This window comes from Simochromis diagramma, unplaced genomic scaffold, assembly GCF_900408965.1.
Source record: "Simochromis diagramma unplaced genomic scaffold, fSimDia1.1 OVJJ01000334.1, whole genome shotgun sequence".
NCBI classification, from domain to species: Eukaryota; Metazoa; Chordata; class Actinopteri; order Cichliformes; family Cichlidae; genus Simochromis; species Simochromis diagramma.
Genome location: NW_024386764.1, coordinates 4893004 through 4909168, shown reverse-complemented (window position 1 = coordinate 4909168; position 16165 = coordinate 4893004). Strand labels below are relative to the sequence as shown.

The 16165-nt window shown below is 38.1% G+C and overlaps 1 protein-coding gene across 2 annotated transcripts in view; it reads left to right on the top strand.

Moving 5' to 3' along the window:
- The window catches only part of LOC120734006 (adhesion G-protein coupled receptor D2), a 91759-nt gene that overhangs the window by 63619 nt on the left and 11975 nt on the right, over nt 1-16165 (top strand). Inside the window, exons 24-25 of one of the 2 annotated variants that reach the window (XM_040032560.1) lie at nt 6675-6751; nt 7057-7892. In XM_040032560.1, the coding sequence (XP_039888494.1) occupies nt 6675-6751; nt 7057-7074 (95 nt within the window). In that variant the 3' untranslated portion in view covers nt 7075-7892. Of the gene's footprint in view, nt 1-6674; nt 6752-7056; nt 7893-16165 lie in introns of those variants that run through there. The other variant, XM_040032554.1, reaches the window with a different exon arrangement.

Here is a 16165-nt window from a genome sequence, read left to right as displayed (position 1 = left end):
AATGAAATATGGATTTGTGAGACTTGCAAGTCATTGCAGTCTTTTTTAATTTACATTCCACACAGCATCTGTCATTTGGCAGGCTTGGGATTTTTGGTTGTTTTTTTTTATTTTCCAAAAGAGCTTCCTCATACTATAATTGGGAGAGAAGAAGAAATGCATGCCTTGTATGTTCAACATGGTAATAAGTCACTCAACTAAAAAATTCCAAGCACGTGGGTTATAATAGTACCACACATTTATCAAATGACACATTTTTTTCTTTTTGGACAACCTAAGAAATGTCAATAGATGAAACGGCTGAAAACCAAGGTATGTATGTTGTTTGTCCTTTTTTGCTTACTGGCCAGATCCCTAAAGGTTGCATTTCTCCTGCTTCTCCAAAATTGGTTCCAAGTCCACGTATGAAGACTTGATCCTAATGGTTGAAAGCCTTCAGACCTCTCTATTTCGTTTCTGGAAAATATCCCTTGTGAAGCCAGTATTAACTGGTGAAGGTAACTTTAGTTTAAGAATCATGAACCAAGGCTAATTCTTTTTAATATATGCCAACTGTACTTTGAACTACCAAAACTATTACTTTTGTTATATGGACATGCTTGTCCATATATGTACAGAGTGTGTGTGATTGCTTCTTTCTGAACTTTGTCATTGTACACCATAATTACACCTGCCCCAACTCTATGTGTCCGTATGCATTCTTCTGCCCGTGTATATTTGTGTATGTGTGTGCACTCATCTTCCAAGCTTGTTATATGTAACCGACAGCCTGCTTTCAATATAACCTCTTATTAGATGGTGATTATCCTGCCTGCATCTGGCTTTTTTCAGCAGTTGACTGAAAGTTGGAAAGGCCAGGGGCATACTGGGTGGAAAGGAGTGAAAGCTTCCTGTACCTGGTCCTGGTTCACAGCTGTCTTTTGGAATGTAATTTTTTTTTTTTTTTTGTTACAATAGCTTTAATGCAACTTGGTAATAATAATAATTGTAGTTTAGCAACCGTCTTACATAATTGTGCTATCCTGGTTGAATCTTTATATTTATATAATCACAGCAATGTTAGGAAGGTTACATTTGAGAGGTAAGTGAATAGTTAGGGGTGGGTGATATAGCCTCAAGATTATGTCACAATACTTATGTTTTTTGGGATAGTGATAAATAAAAAATGAAGATTTTACCAGGGAGTGCAGCTTGTTGGATGACAGCATTAACAGCATTTTATATATATATCTAGTCATACCGTTTCCTTGGTTTTCTTGTTTAATTAAAAAGAAGACATCTGCTTAACACTTGGTTACTTGGGATGTGTCTTGGGCCGAGCTTCTTAAAATTTTGCTTAAAGCTCTGCTTTTCCACCGTTTGGACTGGTATCATGCCATTAGCAAAACGAACCCCATCAATAATTTCTATCCATCATTTAATCTGCGTATCGTATGGTAGCAACTACAGTAGCTTGTGGGCAGCACATCAACTGCTATTAATATCTTCTCATTGTATGACTTCATACCTTGGCTGTAGTCAACAGTGTATTTTTGCTTCAAGTGTTTGTTGCATTTCCAACTTTAGCGAGAACACTTTTCTTGCATATTTTGCAGCGCTTTGTCGGAGGTGTGGACTCTAGTTGCCAAACCATTTCCTTACTATTGAAATGCCGTTTAAGGCACTAAATCATGATAAGAGGCTTAGACATGTATGGGCTTGTACCAGGAAACATAAATGCATTGCATTGCTATATCACTGATAGCATAAGACCATTTTTTCACACAAAAAATTTATACTGGTATTCTTGCAGATGGGATGATATGACACCACTTAGTAGTAGATCAGAAATTGCTAGCTAATACAAAATTAATAAGTAAATAATAATTGGTAAATGTAAAGCAACTCAGCTTGCTGGATGCACAAATATAGAGGTTGCTCTAACAATGTGGGCAAGAATAAACTATCTTTATATACTAATAGTGATGATGCTGCCCTGTAGGGTTTGAGCATTTCAGTCTTGACATAATTTTCACAGCTGGAAATTAAGCTTTACACATTGATGTAATGTTAGAGCCAATTTTGTGATTTAGCAGCTAAATATTGTAGAATCAGTCAGTTTCCTGACAACATTGCCATTCAAAGAGATGGTTATTCATGTTGGAGCGATCGTCTGAACTCTGGTTGATCATGCAGTATACAGTGGGTTGGTTTGTAGTTGTACAAACACATATAAGACAACCAATAAAAAAATAACTTTTAAATTTAGATTACAAACTGCTGTGTGTTCTTCTTGAAATCAAACTATGGTGTTACCCTGACATCTGTCTCAGTGGCTTTTCTTTTTGTCAGACAGAATTAAAAACCGTTATATTTAGGGGTGCAACGATACACAAAATTCACGGTTCGGTTCGGTTCGATACTTTGGTGTCACGGTTCGATATTTTTTCGATACAAAAAAAAATGTTCATGCCTTTTTAATTTGTCATTTATTAAAATTATAAATATATATTTTAACTCAAAAGTACAGTTTTTAAATTTAACCCTAACCCTTGTGCGTGTTTTTTATTTTGACAGCGAATGCGCACCTGCGGACCACTTATGTGCACCCCTGGTTATATAGCTCATCATATCGCAGCCACAGAAATTATTTTGTCCATGAAACCATAAAGCTGCACTTTCTTTTTGCCTTATAGTCTGATTTGTCATAACTTTTCCGTTTTGTGGTAAGCTTTTCTTTGGCTGTCACTTCTTCACCCTGACCTGTCTTATTCGGCTCAGCAGAACTAAAATATATATCGTGCTGCTTTTACACACGCACTCACATAAGCTCAGCGATTCTCTGCATCCTCTTACATGTTTAAGCTTGCTGCGGGAGATTTCACTTGTCATGTTTGCATAGTAAGCTAACGATTGATAAGACGATGTCAGAGGAATTGGTGCGCAAATTATCATCACTCACAGATCAGTGCTGTCGCTCTCTATACACAGTTCGCGCGATTGCAAAGTGAAAGCAAAAAACAAGCGCAAATTCAAACGCGATTTCAATGACACATATTGACAGTGGCTCACCGATGCCAATGACATAATTACCCAGCTACATTTCTGAAAGAATGCAAAAGCATTGACATATATTTTTCCTTCCTACGATAGCCCGACGGGCAGGGCAGAGATAGATTTTGGTAGCCCGACTGGAAAAATCGCTAGCCCCGGGACGTCGGGCTAGCGATATTGCAAGCCCTGTATCTGATTGAGGAATCACTCATCTTTGTAAAAGAGAGTTTATTACAGAGAAATGTCTCTTTCCAAAATAAAAGCTATACTATACGCTTCTTCTGGGCCATATTCTCAGCAGCATATTAAACATATCAGGTCCCCATAAGGAGAATCATGTGTTAACGGCTGTCTAAATGACTCGGGTAAAGTTTGTAGCATGCATGCTTGTCGTTTTTGTCTGCTTCCACTTGTCTTTGCACTAGGATAATGTAAATGTGCAGTCATATTTGTTGTGTTCCCACTAGTGCTTTCAGGTTAATCTCGTTGAAATGACCTTAACGCCACAACACGGCAAATCTCCGTTAACGAGCTACCGCCTGATCGCCCCGTGCATGGGGCTGGACGGCCAACACGTTAATGAGCTAACTGCGCTAACACACTAGTTCCCACCCATGTAATTAAGCATTGCGTGGCACATCCAACATACTGTTTTACTTTAGTCCATGACGCGCTTACCTTCAGGGTCATACGTCACATGAAAACCAAAATAATTCCAAACGCCAGATCTGAATGAGGGTCCATGTTGCAAGGAGAGCTTAACTTCTGTCTCGCTAGCTTGCCCTGTGCTCTTCCTTCTGATGATGCTGTCTGTGTTGAGCGCTCAGCGGATCTGCGCTCGACAGTGCAGCCTAGGCGGAGTAGTCGAACGCAGATTCACTGAGCGGTCAACACAGACAGCATCGTCAGAAGGAAAGTTGATAAAATAAATTACAAATTTTGTATTGTTCGATACATATGCGTACCGAACCGAAAGCACTGTATCGAACGGTTCAATATCGATACGAATATCGTTGCACCCCTAGTTATATTGTAACTCGGTTAGTGTTTATCACTTTATAGCTGAAAGTATATAGTTGGATTCAACCCTTTTACATCACCAACATTTGGATTAATAACTGAATTTTGATTGAATATTTTTTCCTAATGACAGAGTAATAGATAGGACTTACATTTTATTTGTTTATTTAATTACATAACTTTGTATCTATAGCTTCTATATCTACTGCATCCAAAACCACAGCTAATAAGTGTCACATTTGGATCCCTTCCATAGCCTGTCCTGTGTTTGTGGTGAAATGATAACGGAGATGCTATAACATGCAAATTGCTACATGTCAGTCTGCAAGCTACTTTATAAAGCAAAACACAGCCAAAATAGGAGGGAAAGAAATGGACAGTACACAGTGTAGCAGGATCCCGAGGGCCTGGCTGGGATCTTTGTAAGAGCCCAAACATCAGCTGTTCTCCAATGGGCTTCCAAAGAGCCATAACAGAGGAACACAATAGACTGGACAGATGGTCCCAAACAAACTGCACTGGGTTTGATGCTATTGAAAGCTGTTTACCTCATGCCAGACGCCAGCAAGTGCAGAGGATGCATTGTGTGATCATTTCTGGATGGCTGAATGTGTGCTTCTGTGTGTTTGAGTACCAGCTTCTGCTGCTTCTATAAACCCCCTGGTCTGTTTTAACCACCAAATGACTACTCATAGCTGGTAAGATGTGAGAGTGTGTGCACTTTTGTCATAATTAGGCTACAATCAAAGAAAAGACATGATTATTAAATGCAAACCATGAGTGATTTGCACTCAGTGGCTGCCAGCCAAGTCTCTGGGCCATGACAAACCTTTGGCTGATAACCAATAACCACACAAACGTTAAACAGACCCCCCCCTTAACCTCTTTCTCTGTTTCTCCCTGCCTCCCATGCTCTCCTCCCTCATCTCCCCTTCATCTGCTTTCCTAAAGAGCAGTGCTGACACCTCAGAATGATGAACTCCTTCAGTGCTCTGACCTTTCTCCTTCGGACTAGTCACCCACCCTCCTGCCCTCTACCATGTAGATGAGACAGAGACAGATGAAGATATTTTGTAATGTGTGTGCATGTCTGGGGTTAGTGGGGATGGTGGGCGGGAGTGTCAAGCAGTGACACAGTTAAATTAGTTTTGCTGTTGGTGGATGGTGGCCGTTCCACCTTCAGATCAGCAGTCAACCAGGGAGATTAATCCCGACACTGGGGGCCTGTTGAAGAGCGGTTATGACAGGCCCTGAACCAGAAGAGCGAGGCAGACAGGTAGACAGACAGAAAGGGCAGATGGGTTCATGACTATGATAAAACCGACCAAGATTGTGTCCATATATCTGTGTGTAACATTGCTTAACATACAGATTGTCAGACAGCCGGGGACATAAAAATGTAAAAGCCGAGTTTCTGCACTATGACATGTACAAATAATTAGTAGGTAGCAAAAATCCTACGATTGACTTATTAAAAAATGTCTGCTATGTCTGCTGGTGCTGCTTCAGACAGTTTCCCTAGCAGATTTAACAAAGATTTAATTTTTATTATAGGCTAATCAAAAGAAATCAAGCATGATACCCAGTCGTGATTCTGATTTAAGGCGTGTTTATTAATTTGCAGATTATTAGCTAGCTATTAACTAGCCATGCAGCATTTTATATTGTATTTAAATTAAATTACTAATGTAAATTAACGTAACTTTCGACTTAATTAAAATACAGTGGCTAATTGATCTGGAATAGGGTGACTGATTCTTCAAATTGCTGTTAGCAAATTGTGTATTAGCACAAAAATACACATCTGTAATAAAAAAAAGAGAACAAACCAATTATTGTTCTGCCTCAAAGTAATACATTTGGATGAGCTGTTGCATTTTTATAATTTACATTTTATTAGTTTCATGGTTATTGTAGTGTTATAAGTATATGGTTAGTAAAGATTTGAGACTGGAGCTAAATTCTGGAGCACATTTTACACCCAAAGGATGGCACTGCAAATCTTTTCGATCCATAGTGATATCAAGGTGTCATGTTAATTATTGATACTCCATTGAATTGAGGTATTGTGACCATGTGAACCGTCCTTGAACAGTTACTATATCTTCTCATCACTCTCATCCCACGTAATAAAGGCCAAATGAGGATATCAGATACATAGCATAAATTTAAGTGAATGAGTGACAGAAGTTGGTAAGTATAGTATCATTAGCCTTGTCTACCCATTTTTCTCTTTCTTTCTGTTTTAATTGACTCCAGTTTGTAATCCTGTCCCTTTAGGCCATCCTTTGTATTTCTGTCTTGTTTCCTTCTATAATTGGTTGAGATAAGTGCATCTTACAGGCCACGTAGATGGAAGAAATCCCTGGATTATTCATACTCTGTTTAAGTTAAGGGTTCACATGAACACTAAAACAACTTTGTGTTGCTTATTTTAATAATTTTGCTCAGGTTTTGCCATTTGTTGTAACTGATACCTGCAGATAGTTTGTGAGATAAAAGGCAAAGAAAAATTAAACTTAGTTGCTTAAAGCACATGTGTATTCAGTTACTTTTCAGTAGTGGGAAACACTGTTGGCAGACCTAACTTTATGAGTCTGTTTGTGTCTTTATGTCTTCAGTTGAGGTGTCCATTCCTTGCGTACCAGAGATAGTAGAAAATGGCCAAATGTCCGAAGGCACTCATCTGGATATAGAGGTATGTTACATATACTTTCAGTACAAGTGTGTTTAATCTCTTTAGCTCAAAAATGTTTGGACGACACGTTTTGCAAGTTTTGAAAAAATGTTGTATTAGTTTAACATATTCAGACAGTTCTCTGAGTCCACACAAGTGATATGTGAGCAAATTTTATTTTGCCACAGTTACAATATTTTATATTAGTGAGATTTAAAAATGATAAAATATCAGTGCTATTGAGGTTAGAATAGAGTAACTTTAATAAAAACTACTTATTAGGCATAACAAAGATGCTGTTTTATCTCCCACTCCCTCTTCCACAGCCTCACATGCCTGCCTGACTCTCCAGAATAAAATTAAAACTTCCAGATCAGCTCTCTGCATGTCCTCGTCCCCCTGGTGGCCAGCTCTAGCACCACACCACACATTACAAACCCCCATACACGACTGGCTTTATTGTTTATAAAATTATCATTTTAAATGTTTTATATTGAATAGTAAATCATTGAATATCTACAGTTATTTTGACAGTGAAAAACTAAATGTCAGCTTTTATACATGCTGATTGTTTATAATTAGCTGTGCATGCTTTGTGCTTTCATTCACTGAGAAGTTAAATATCTAACACAAAGGCATCAGTCCGTGCAGGTTTTTCTCCTGGTGTTATCCTACCGTATTCTGCCTCATAAAGTTATACAATTAATCTGATATAATAAAAGGTAACTGTTGGGAAGTGTTGATAACAGTAAAAGTGATAATTGAAAAAAAAGTGATAATTGTCTTATGGTGATTGCTAGCATCGATTCTTATTTAATGTCATAAATCAATTTGTTACCTCCACCAGCCGTTATGGTTTTGGTAATGTTTTTAAGCTTGTGTGCTTGCGTGTTATCATTTTGATAACAAGCACTCGAAAAAATTTGAATGAATATGTATAAAACTTTATAGGGGTGTCAAGTGGGGTCATTTCAATATTTCATTAAAATTTGGTTTAGATCCACAAATGGTCAAGTTAATGAATTATTTGTCAGAAATTGACGAAAAGCCTAGAAACCGTTATAGAAACACTTCTTACAAGTGTGGTGTATGTTGTCACCTGTATAAGGATTAAATATCATTAGCTGTTACACATAACAATTTGAATACATGTACAGTGCATAGTAGCATATATATATATATATATATATATATATATATATATATATATATATATATATATATATAAGTGAAAAGATGTTTTTGAGTTGTGTCATGACTTAACCTCATGTGTAGTTTGCAAAAATTAAGACAGTAATAAAATTGACAAAGTAACATCTGACTACAAGTTTGAATCTACAACAAGATGGCAGACTGTATATTGTCTTTAGGGTAAATACTACCTAAAAATCCCTCCGTCCTTTCTTTTTTTCTTGCACTGTTTGAATTGACAACAACTTTCAAACTGTCCAAAGCTGACTTTGCCGGTGTTGTTTTTCCTCACAGCCACTGGGTGGTCCATGCCCCTCTCTATCGCTTTCTCTCTCTTTGACTTCATGGCAGTTTTGCTCATTGTCAGGATCACAGTGTCTGTTTCTTTTTGAGCCCTCTGGGACCCAGGCCCAGTCTGAAACCTAATACCTGAGTGTACACTGTCAAGTTCACACCACAGGTTATTGTGTGGAAGTGGGGTCTCAAACAGAATGTGTCGGTCAGGACCGGTGGATGTGAGCTGTTTACTGTGTGTGTGTGTGTGTCTGGTTAGTTGGTCAAGGTTAACTAAATGACTTGAGACTGATCATCTGGTTCAGGCACAGGAAAGAGTCAAAGACTGTCCTGGTTGGTGGTTGCAGTTGGAAATTTGTTTTGACTTGAAGTTGGACTATCAAAGAAAACTTGCTAGAAAGTGTTTTGTTTGATGATGTTTTAATGATTTTATATTTATTCTGTTAGGAATTAAACTTCTTGTACAAGGTTATAGTATTCCACCTTGCTGCTGTGTTGGGAAGTGTACTTTTTAAACATATTGGTGTTGTCGGCCTATTAGAACAAAAGTATAATAAACTTCCTTTGAGGAAAAAGAAGGTTGGGATGCATATAAAATGTAATTATAATATGAATATAATCATTTGTGAATCCCTGAAAAATCATAGAATATAACATATTATTAGAAGAACCCATACTCTTTAAATACGCAGCCATGCTGTTGGCATACATGCAGACTGTGACTTGTGCAGTATCTTCTCTGAAAACCATTTATTCTGTGTAAAGCAGCATATGCTTCTCAGAAATCTATACATTATATACATATTGCATTAATGATACCTCCACTAGTGTACAGTACATACCATCACTGGGCAACTTGATCCAAGCCACATAGTCCTGTTTCTCTTTAGCCAAAAAGAATTTCAAGTCTCTCTGAGTATGTTTATTTGGTGCACTTTGACAGACATGTTTATATATTTATCAAATATATAACATGATAAAAAATAAAGTTGCTCTGTGTGTACATCTATTATGTAACGATCTTTATCTAGAAGTGTGACTAAACAGAATCACTGTAAGCCCATCCACTAACTGTAAAAAGTACCTATAAAACAAGAGGCAGCGTTCTCTGTGTCATGGGATTCTTCTCCTCCCTTCAGAGGTCTGTTCAGTTTACTTCTGCTCTGTTTTATCAAAACCTCACTCTTATTGAATGGGTAAAATATGTGAGCCTAGGCTCTAAAAATACAGGAAGAGTTCCAGGAAAGAATCAAAGCATAGGCACTGCGTTAAGCCAGCTTTAAGCCACCTCATTGCACCATTTATGCATGTGTTGTGAGAAAATCTTAAATCTCATTCCAAATAAATGAACAATCAGGGTATAAACTAGAACATGCTTTTTCCCTTCATTAATCAATTCTTTTCAATTGCAAATAAATATATTCTTTTTTAATATACATTTTTATCTTAACTCTTTTGATTCAGTGACACAAAAATCTGTGAACCTACTATGATTTGAAATTAAAGCAAAAACCGACCACAGTAAAAATATTTCTAAATTCATCTTTTCATAGAAAAACTTCAACAGTAAACATCTGCTTTGAGATTAGATTTCAGTCATATTAATTTATTTTGTACTATGTTCGCTACAAAATTTACTCTGTGCTCATTTTAATATATGGTTTCTTTTGGCCCAGTACACAGAACAGAAAAACAGTATTCCTGGTTATGCCCAGCTGGGATCACCCCAGGTGACCTTTTCAGCCTGTTGAGTGTTTCAGTGTTGGACCTGTTAGCCACAGTTCCCTCTGAGTAACATTCACACGCGATGGGGAGTCCCATGACAGGCCAGCTGGAATCTCCAGTCCACCCCTAGAAACACATACAAATACTAATCCTCTGTGGAGCCACCACTGGTCAGCCAGCCTGTCAGTTCATTGGGAGGGTTTTGAACTGTGTGTGTGCGTGTGTGTGTGTGTTGGGGATGTTGTTAGGGTTTCCTGTTTGGCCTGTTTTAGTTCTTCCTGGCAGGGCCCTGCTGGCATCGTAGTTGAGCTTTAGCATTAACAATACAAAAAAAGTGTTGTGTGGTGTAATGGAGATTTTGCAGTGGATATCTAATCCTTAATTCTTTTTCATTTAAAAACATTGCCTTTATGTAAATTTCTTAACAGTAGCATTTAATAGTGATTGCATTTATCTTTCATTGGCTGCATGGCCTGCTAATACGCATTTATGACACTTTTCTTTCTAAGAACTGTAATTAACAGCCTACATAAGCAAAAATCTAATTTCTTTCAATGCAAAATATTATTTTTGTAATATTAATAATAACATATATTAAACTTTACAATTTTTAATTTACATAATCTTCCTTAAACAAGTGAAAATAGAGTGCTCTGCTCCTTGAAATAAGTAATAATTAACTGAAAAAAGGTTGTCGATCTTGCATATTTTACAGATTTATGTAATAGAACAAATTACAGTTACTTACATAATTGTTTATAAATTCACCACATGGCAGGAAATCCACCCCTTTCTCTTTTCACTCACTTCCATAATTTTCCTTGCAACAGCTTTCAACCTTTGACTGTTCTTACTGAGGCTCATGCCTTTACTAGCTTCTTTAAAATGTCCATGTTTAGCTGGTTAATGGGGGTTAAAGTGTACGATGGGGTTTGTAGTTTACTTTGACGAACTTTGTATCTTCACTCACCACAAAGACCTTCCACGCCAACAACATGTCAGCATGTTGCTGTGACTGTGTGTGCAACTATTCGGCTGTGACCTGCGGGTCACTGGCCAGGGCTGAGAATGCCGAAAATTGATGGATTCCATGTTCCTGGTCGCTCGATCTGTACGCCTCTAGCATTTAAGCTGTGTTATGATGTGCTTGTGATGCAAACCCTGCTAAATGTCCGCAGAAATGAATGAAATGACACTCCATCAAACCAAACAGGAGCAATTTCTCCGGACAGACATAAACACACTCCTGTCGCTTATAAGAAGAATTTCTGTTATACTGTATCAGGGTTACCAAAACATGTTTTATATATGTGTATTATTAATAAATACTGCTTACCTGACTATTTATGTTTTACTGTTTTAAGTATGTTTATACCTGTGAGATTTATTCATTTATTTAATTGTTTTTTTTGTCAGATTCTTATATGTCTTGATGACCGTGACAAACCGTTTGTCAAAGTTCAAGGTTACTGTGACTTTATATCTGTCCTTTTCTCACAAAGGTGGTTTCATTTTAGCTCATACTTAGACTGAAGAATGAATTGGTTAGAAGTAACTGTTAGCCCCCAAAACATGTTTTTGGCTATAACTTGGGAATTCATGTGCTAATCATAACAAAATGTCTCACAAATGTCCAAATGAATAAAATGCTGATGTGATGAAACTAACAATGTGAAAAGAAAGAAATATCTGTAGTTTATATACAGAAGAGATTATGAGCATTATTTTTTGAATGAGTGTAACAAACAAACAAACCTTCCATTTCACTCTTATTTAACTGTCAGGTCTTGGATCTACTCTAAAAATGTGTTTGTTTTGTTGCAGAACCATCAGAAATTACACTATTAGGAACATTTTTGATTCAAATTTTCTTTGAATCTTTTTTAGCTCAGGACACATTCTTAAGCAGTCATGATTTTATTATCTCCTCTTTCTTGCCTCAGTGAAGCAATCATATTTATTGTGTTTTGGAATACATATAACCTTATGCATGCTGAATAGCTTTACCTCACAGCGAAACACACATGCAGTTACGCTCTTCATGTGTGGGGGGTGGAGGGGGGCGGGGTGCCAGTCATGTTCCATTAATCTGAATCAACATGTAGTGATTGATCAATTAGCCCTGCTTAAAGCTGGGGCTCAGGCTGATCAATAGCACTGATCACCGGCCAAAGGTTTTTCATTAAGACCTGCTGCTCTGCATGAACAGACTCCATTAGCACAGACCAAATGGACTGTGAGGAATGTAAAACCTGTAGTGGAAAAACATATATACATCCTGCAGTTTTGCCCTTTATTCGATTTATATCCACGTTTGAGGCATATATTTAACGGCGTGTGTAATAATTTTATCTAATTTGCAAAACCATTAGTGGTCGCTAAAACCGATTCCAACATAAAATCTTATTCCTGGTACCAACAATGTAGGTATAGGTGTTTCAAAAACTTCAAAAATAACAAACAATTCATTCAAAATAATGTTGTATCATGTTTTCATGAATCGACTGTGGGTGTGTGGAAAAGTACTGTGATCATGTTGTCCCACATAATACTTGGTGCTTACAGCGAGATTAAAAAAAGTATGTATTTATTTATTTATTTTCACACTACCACACTCTGAGCAGATAGCCGGGGCTAATCAGACCTTATAATGTTGTAGTTTATACAAAGTCTGACAAATGAATGATATAAATTATGGAACTTTTTAATGCCCATAAATATTTTTATAGTATAGTCCTTTGTTTTTAGGCAAAGACTTGCGTGCATATGTTTTACATTTCCCTATTTAATCCCTGTATAATCACTCATATTGCTTCTAAATATTGTTTTCAGTTCCATGGGTGGGCATGTCTGACTGTATTTCCTTTTTCAGCCCAGTCATTGTCAGCTTGTTTGTTAGTTACCTGAAAAAAGAAGCGGATGTCGCTGTGCCACAGTGATATGTCTGATCCACGACCCCATCAAACCCACGGGATCATCCGTAGCCTGAAACACAAAAAACACTGGTCAGCCACCACTGTCAAACTCACCTTTCTCACCCTTTCCTTACCCTCAGTGGGGCCAGGAGCCATTGTTTCACTTAAACAATCCTTATTGAATTAAATCTGGCCACATGCTTTGTTTAGTAAGACCGATGCGTACTGCTGTCATGGGTCCTATCGTTAATGTGCCATCACTACACCTCATATCCTTAGCAGACACGTAGCTCCGTTTCCTCCATCTGTAGGTGAATGTGTGCGCACATGTCCCTCTATGGGTGTGTGGCAGTGACTGAAACCATAAAAGTGTGCTGGTAGATACGGTGAATGAGTAACCAGGAGGATGATGGGTGGGACTGGGTCTGTATGTGTCTGTATGTGTGTGTGTGTGTGTGTGTGTGTGTGTGTGATATTGAGCATTAAATCACTCATCAGAGAGAAAAACAGATAAGCAGTTTTACATTAGTGGCTTTAGTCACTGTTAGAAATGCCACAGAGAAATAGACATATAAACACCCTAGAAAAGGCTTACGAAATCCATATGAAACCCAACTTATTCATCTCTAATGTAATAGCCCTATAGCTCATGGTCATCCCAAAAAGTCTTCAGCAGCTGCTCAATCAAAAAAAACATAAAAGTCAATAAGAAATGTCATCAAAGCAAACTCCAACACCTTTGAGATGTATTTTATATATTTTGATCTGTGATTCACTTGTATTTGGGGCGACTTATTCTCCTGATTGTTTAGACAGTGCTATTTAAGGTCACAGGACTGAATCCTCTCACTATCAAGACCATGTGGCTATCCTCCTTACCCGCTTTGAAGCAAGTTCTCTCTGTGGCATTGTTTTTGAAAACTTTTAATAAAACAATTAAAAGGAATATGAAATATTCAGAATTATAGGAAAAAATAACTAATGTGAAAAAAGTATTGCAATTGTAAAGCTTGTACCTTTTTGCCATTTAAACATTAGGGAAGCAAGATTAACATATGTTTCAGGTTTGAGCAACGGCTAGGGAAGTAGATTGTTTTTTAGGAGGGGTGTCATAATTGTGATAACACTTACACGTGTTTGGGCACATGTGGCTGTATCTCAGTTTAGGCGGGAAGGAAGGGAGTTGGTCATAGAAATACTGCGGCAGACAGGAAGAGATCATCCTCATGTTACCATCGCTGGGGTTAAGCACTCTAACTCCCCAAGCCCAAATGTAGTGTAGATTCAGAATATTGCTAATAGATTTACACACTGGTGCATACAGTGTTACAAACATAAACGTCTTCTCCCTCATGGTCTCTCATCTTTTTCCTTTTTACAAGTGCCACACAACTATTTTGTTACTATGATAAATTGGATTTTTTTTTTTCCCTTTCCTGGGATTGGATGGCAGCACGGACATTTCCGTGAGTGGTCGATGGGATGGATGCACGATGACACAGTATCCACCCCCATTGGGGAAAGGAAGTCCCTATCAGAACAAAACAGGAAAGAGACAAAGCAAAAACAAGTGCATGTCTTTTTGGACATTAAATCACTTCCTTTAGGACTCTGAACTGCTTGCCCCACCATCCTCAGCTTCCACCTATCAGCACACACACACGCACAAAGATGTGTGTGTGCATATAAAATTGCAAGTTATTCGGTTATTCATCTCTAAGCAGTAGCGTTGATAAACTCAGCTAATTAATATCAATAACAAAGAAAAGAGACTAGAGAGCTCATTTGGAATTGTAAATTTGCTTCAGTGGTAGGAGCTGATGCTCTACAGTGTATGTCCAGCCTACCAGTCTTATTGCTTTAAGTTGCAGATGCGATGGGAATCATAGGATGTAAGTGGCATATAAATCCATGTATGCTGACAGATCATAAGCCCTGTCTGGATCCAGCACCTTGATCTAAATCCAAAAACAAAAACAAAGAGACCAAAGTTCTTCTGCGGCTAATGCAGGAAAGGACAGGAAAATGGTTGCAGGAAAAGACAATGACCGGAGTTTTCATCCAGAACAAAAACACTAGTCTCACTCTGTCTTGGTAGTCGCTTTTGTGTGTTTGATGCTCTGTGGCTCATTTCCGATATCTAGTGCAAGTCTTCTACAGATATTAGAAATGCAGCTCTCATATAGTGTTGTGCTCATCTCAGGGCACAGCTGTAAAAAATATGACTTCCTTCCTGAAAGCAATTTCCTGTTTATGTCTGAATGCAGGTCACGAGAGGGGTATAGTTGTTCCTACCTCATCCACCATCATGGTTCAACCCCAGACCTGATGATGCAGGATGTTATGAAGCTCATTGCCATTATCTTGAGCAAAATACCTGTCTAGGGTTGGCTCCTCCTTGAGCAAGACACTGAACTCGACTTCAGTGCATGTGCATGACATACATGTCTGCATCTTGATTTGTAAATTGCAAATTGCTTTGTCCTTTAAGGTATAAAAAGGGCTTCATAAGTACAGTCCACTTACATTTTCCAGTTCTGTCTTTTCTCTCCTTCTTCCTGTATACCAAATCGAAGCTGTCTACTTTAATCCACAAAACACAAATAAGCAGATATTCACTAAGCAAACACACTGTTGTGACATTATTTACGTTTTATTCTCTCCACAAGACTTAAGAGACTTCCTCCACACCCCCAAATTGTCTCAATTGCACACACATGGATCTTCCTGAGGTGCCCTGTTTGTTTCATTTTCTGCTGATTTGCCTAAAACAGGCAGCGGCCGCTGCTGTCAATGTTTAATTTAAGAGCTCATGTTCCCCTCTGCACGGTATCTTGTGGTCGGGAGCATAGATGGGCTTTATGGGGGGGTGCCATGGGGGGGTTAAGGGAAATTGGGTAGGTGTGTGGGGGGATTGATGGAGACCGGTAGGTCTCCGGGCGCCGTCATTAAGATGGCTCCTCGGTGTGGAGATGAGAAAGCATGCTCTGCACTCTGGGCTCATTGAAGATGCTCCCCTGCCTACTTGAAGCATCCATTATTTATAAGTTTTTACAAATTCCAACTGACATTTTTATCAGTTGGGAATGTCTGTTTCTTATTTGCCTACTCTGGGCGTGTCTGTCCTGCACCCAAAAGTTGGAAAAATTATTTGAAATATAACCAGTTGGCATTAAAACGCACTTTGCAGCTGGCTGCATTTATCTTCGACATCTATAATTAGGTTTTCAAGTTTTAGTTTTTAAACAGTATTTTCAGAATCAAAGGGAAATAGGTGATATTGTTTGTAACAAAGTGGCATATTGGGTGG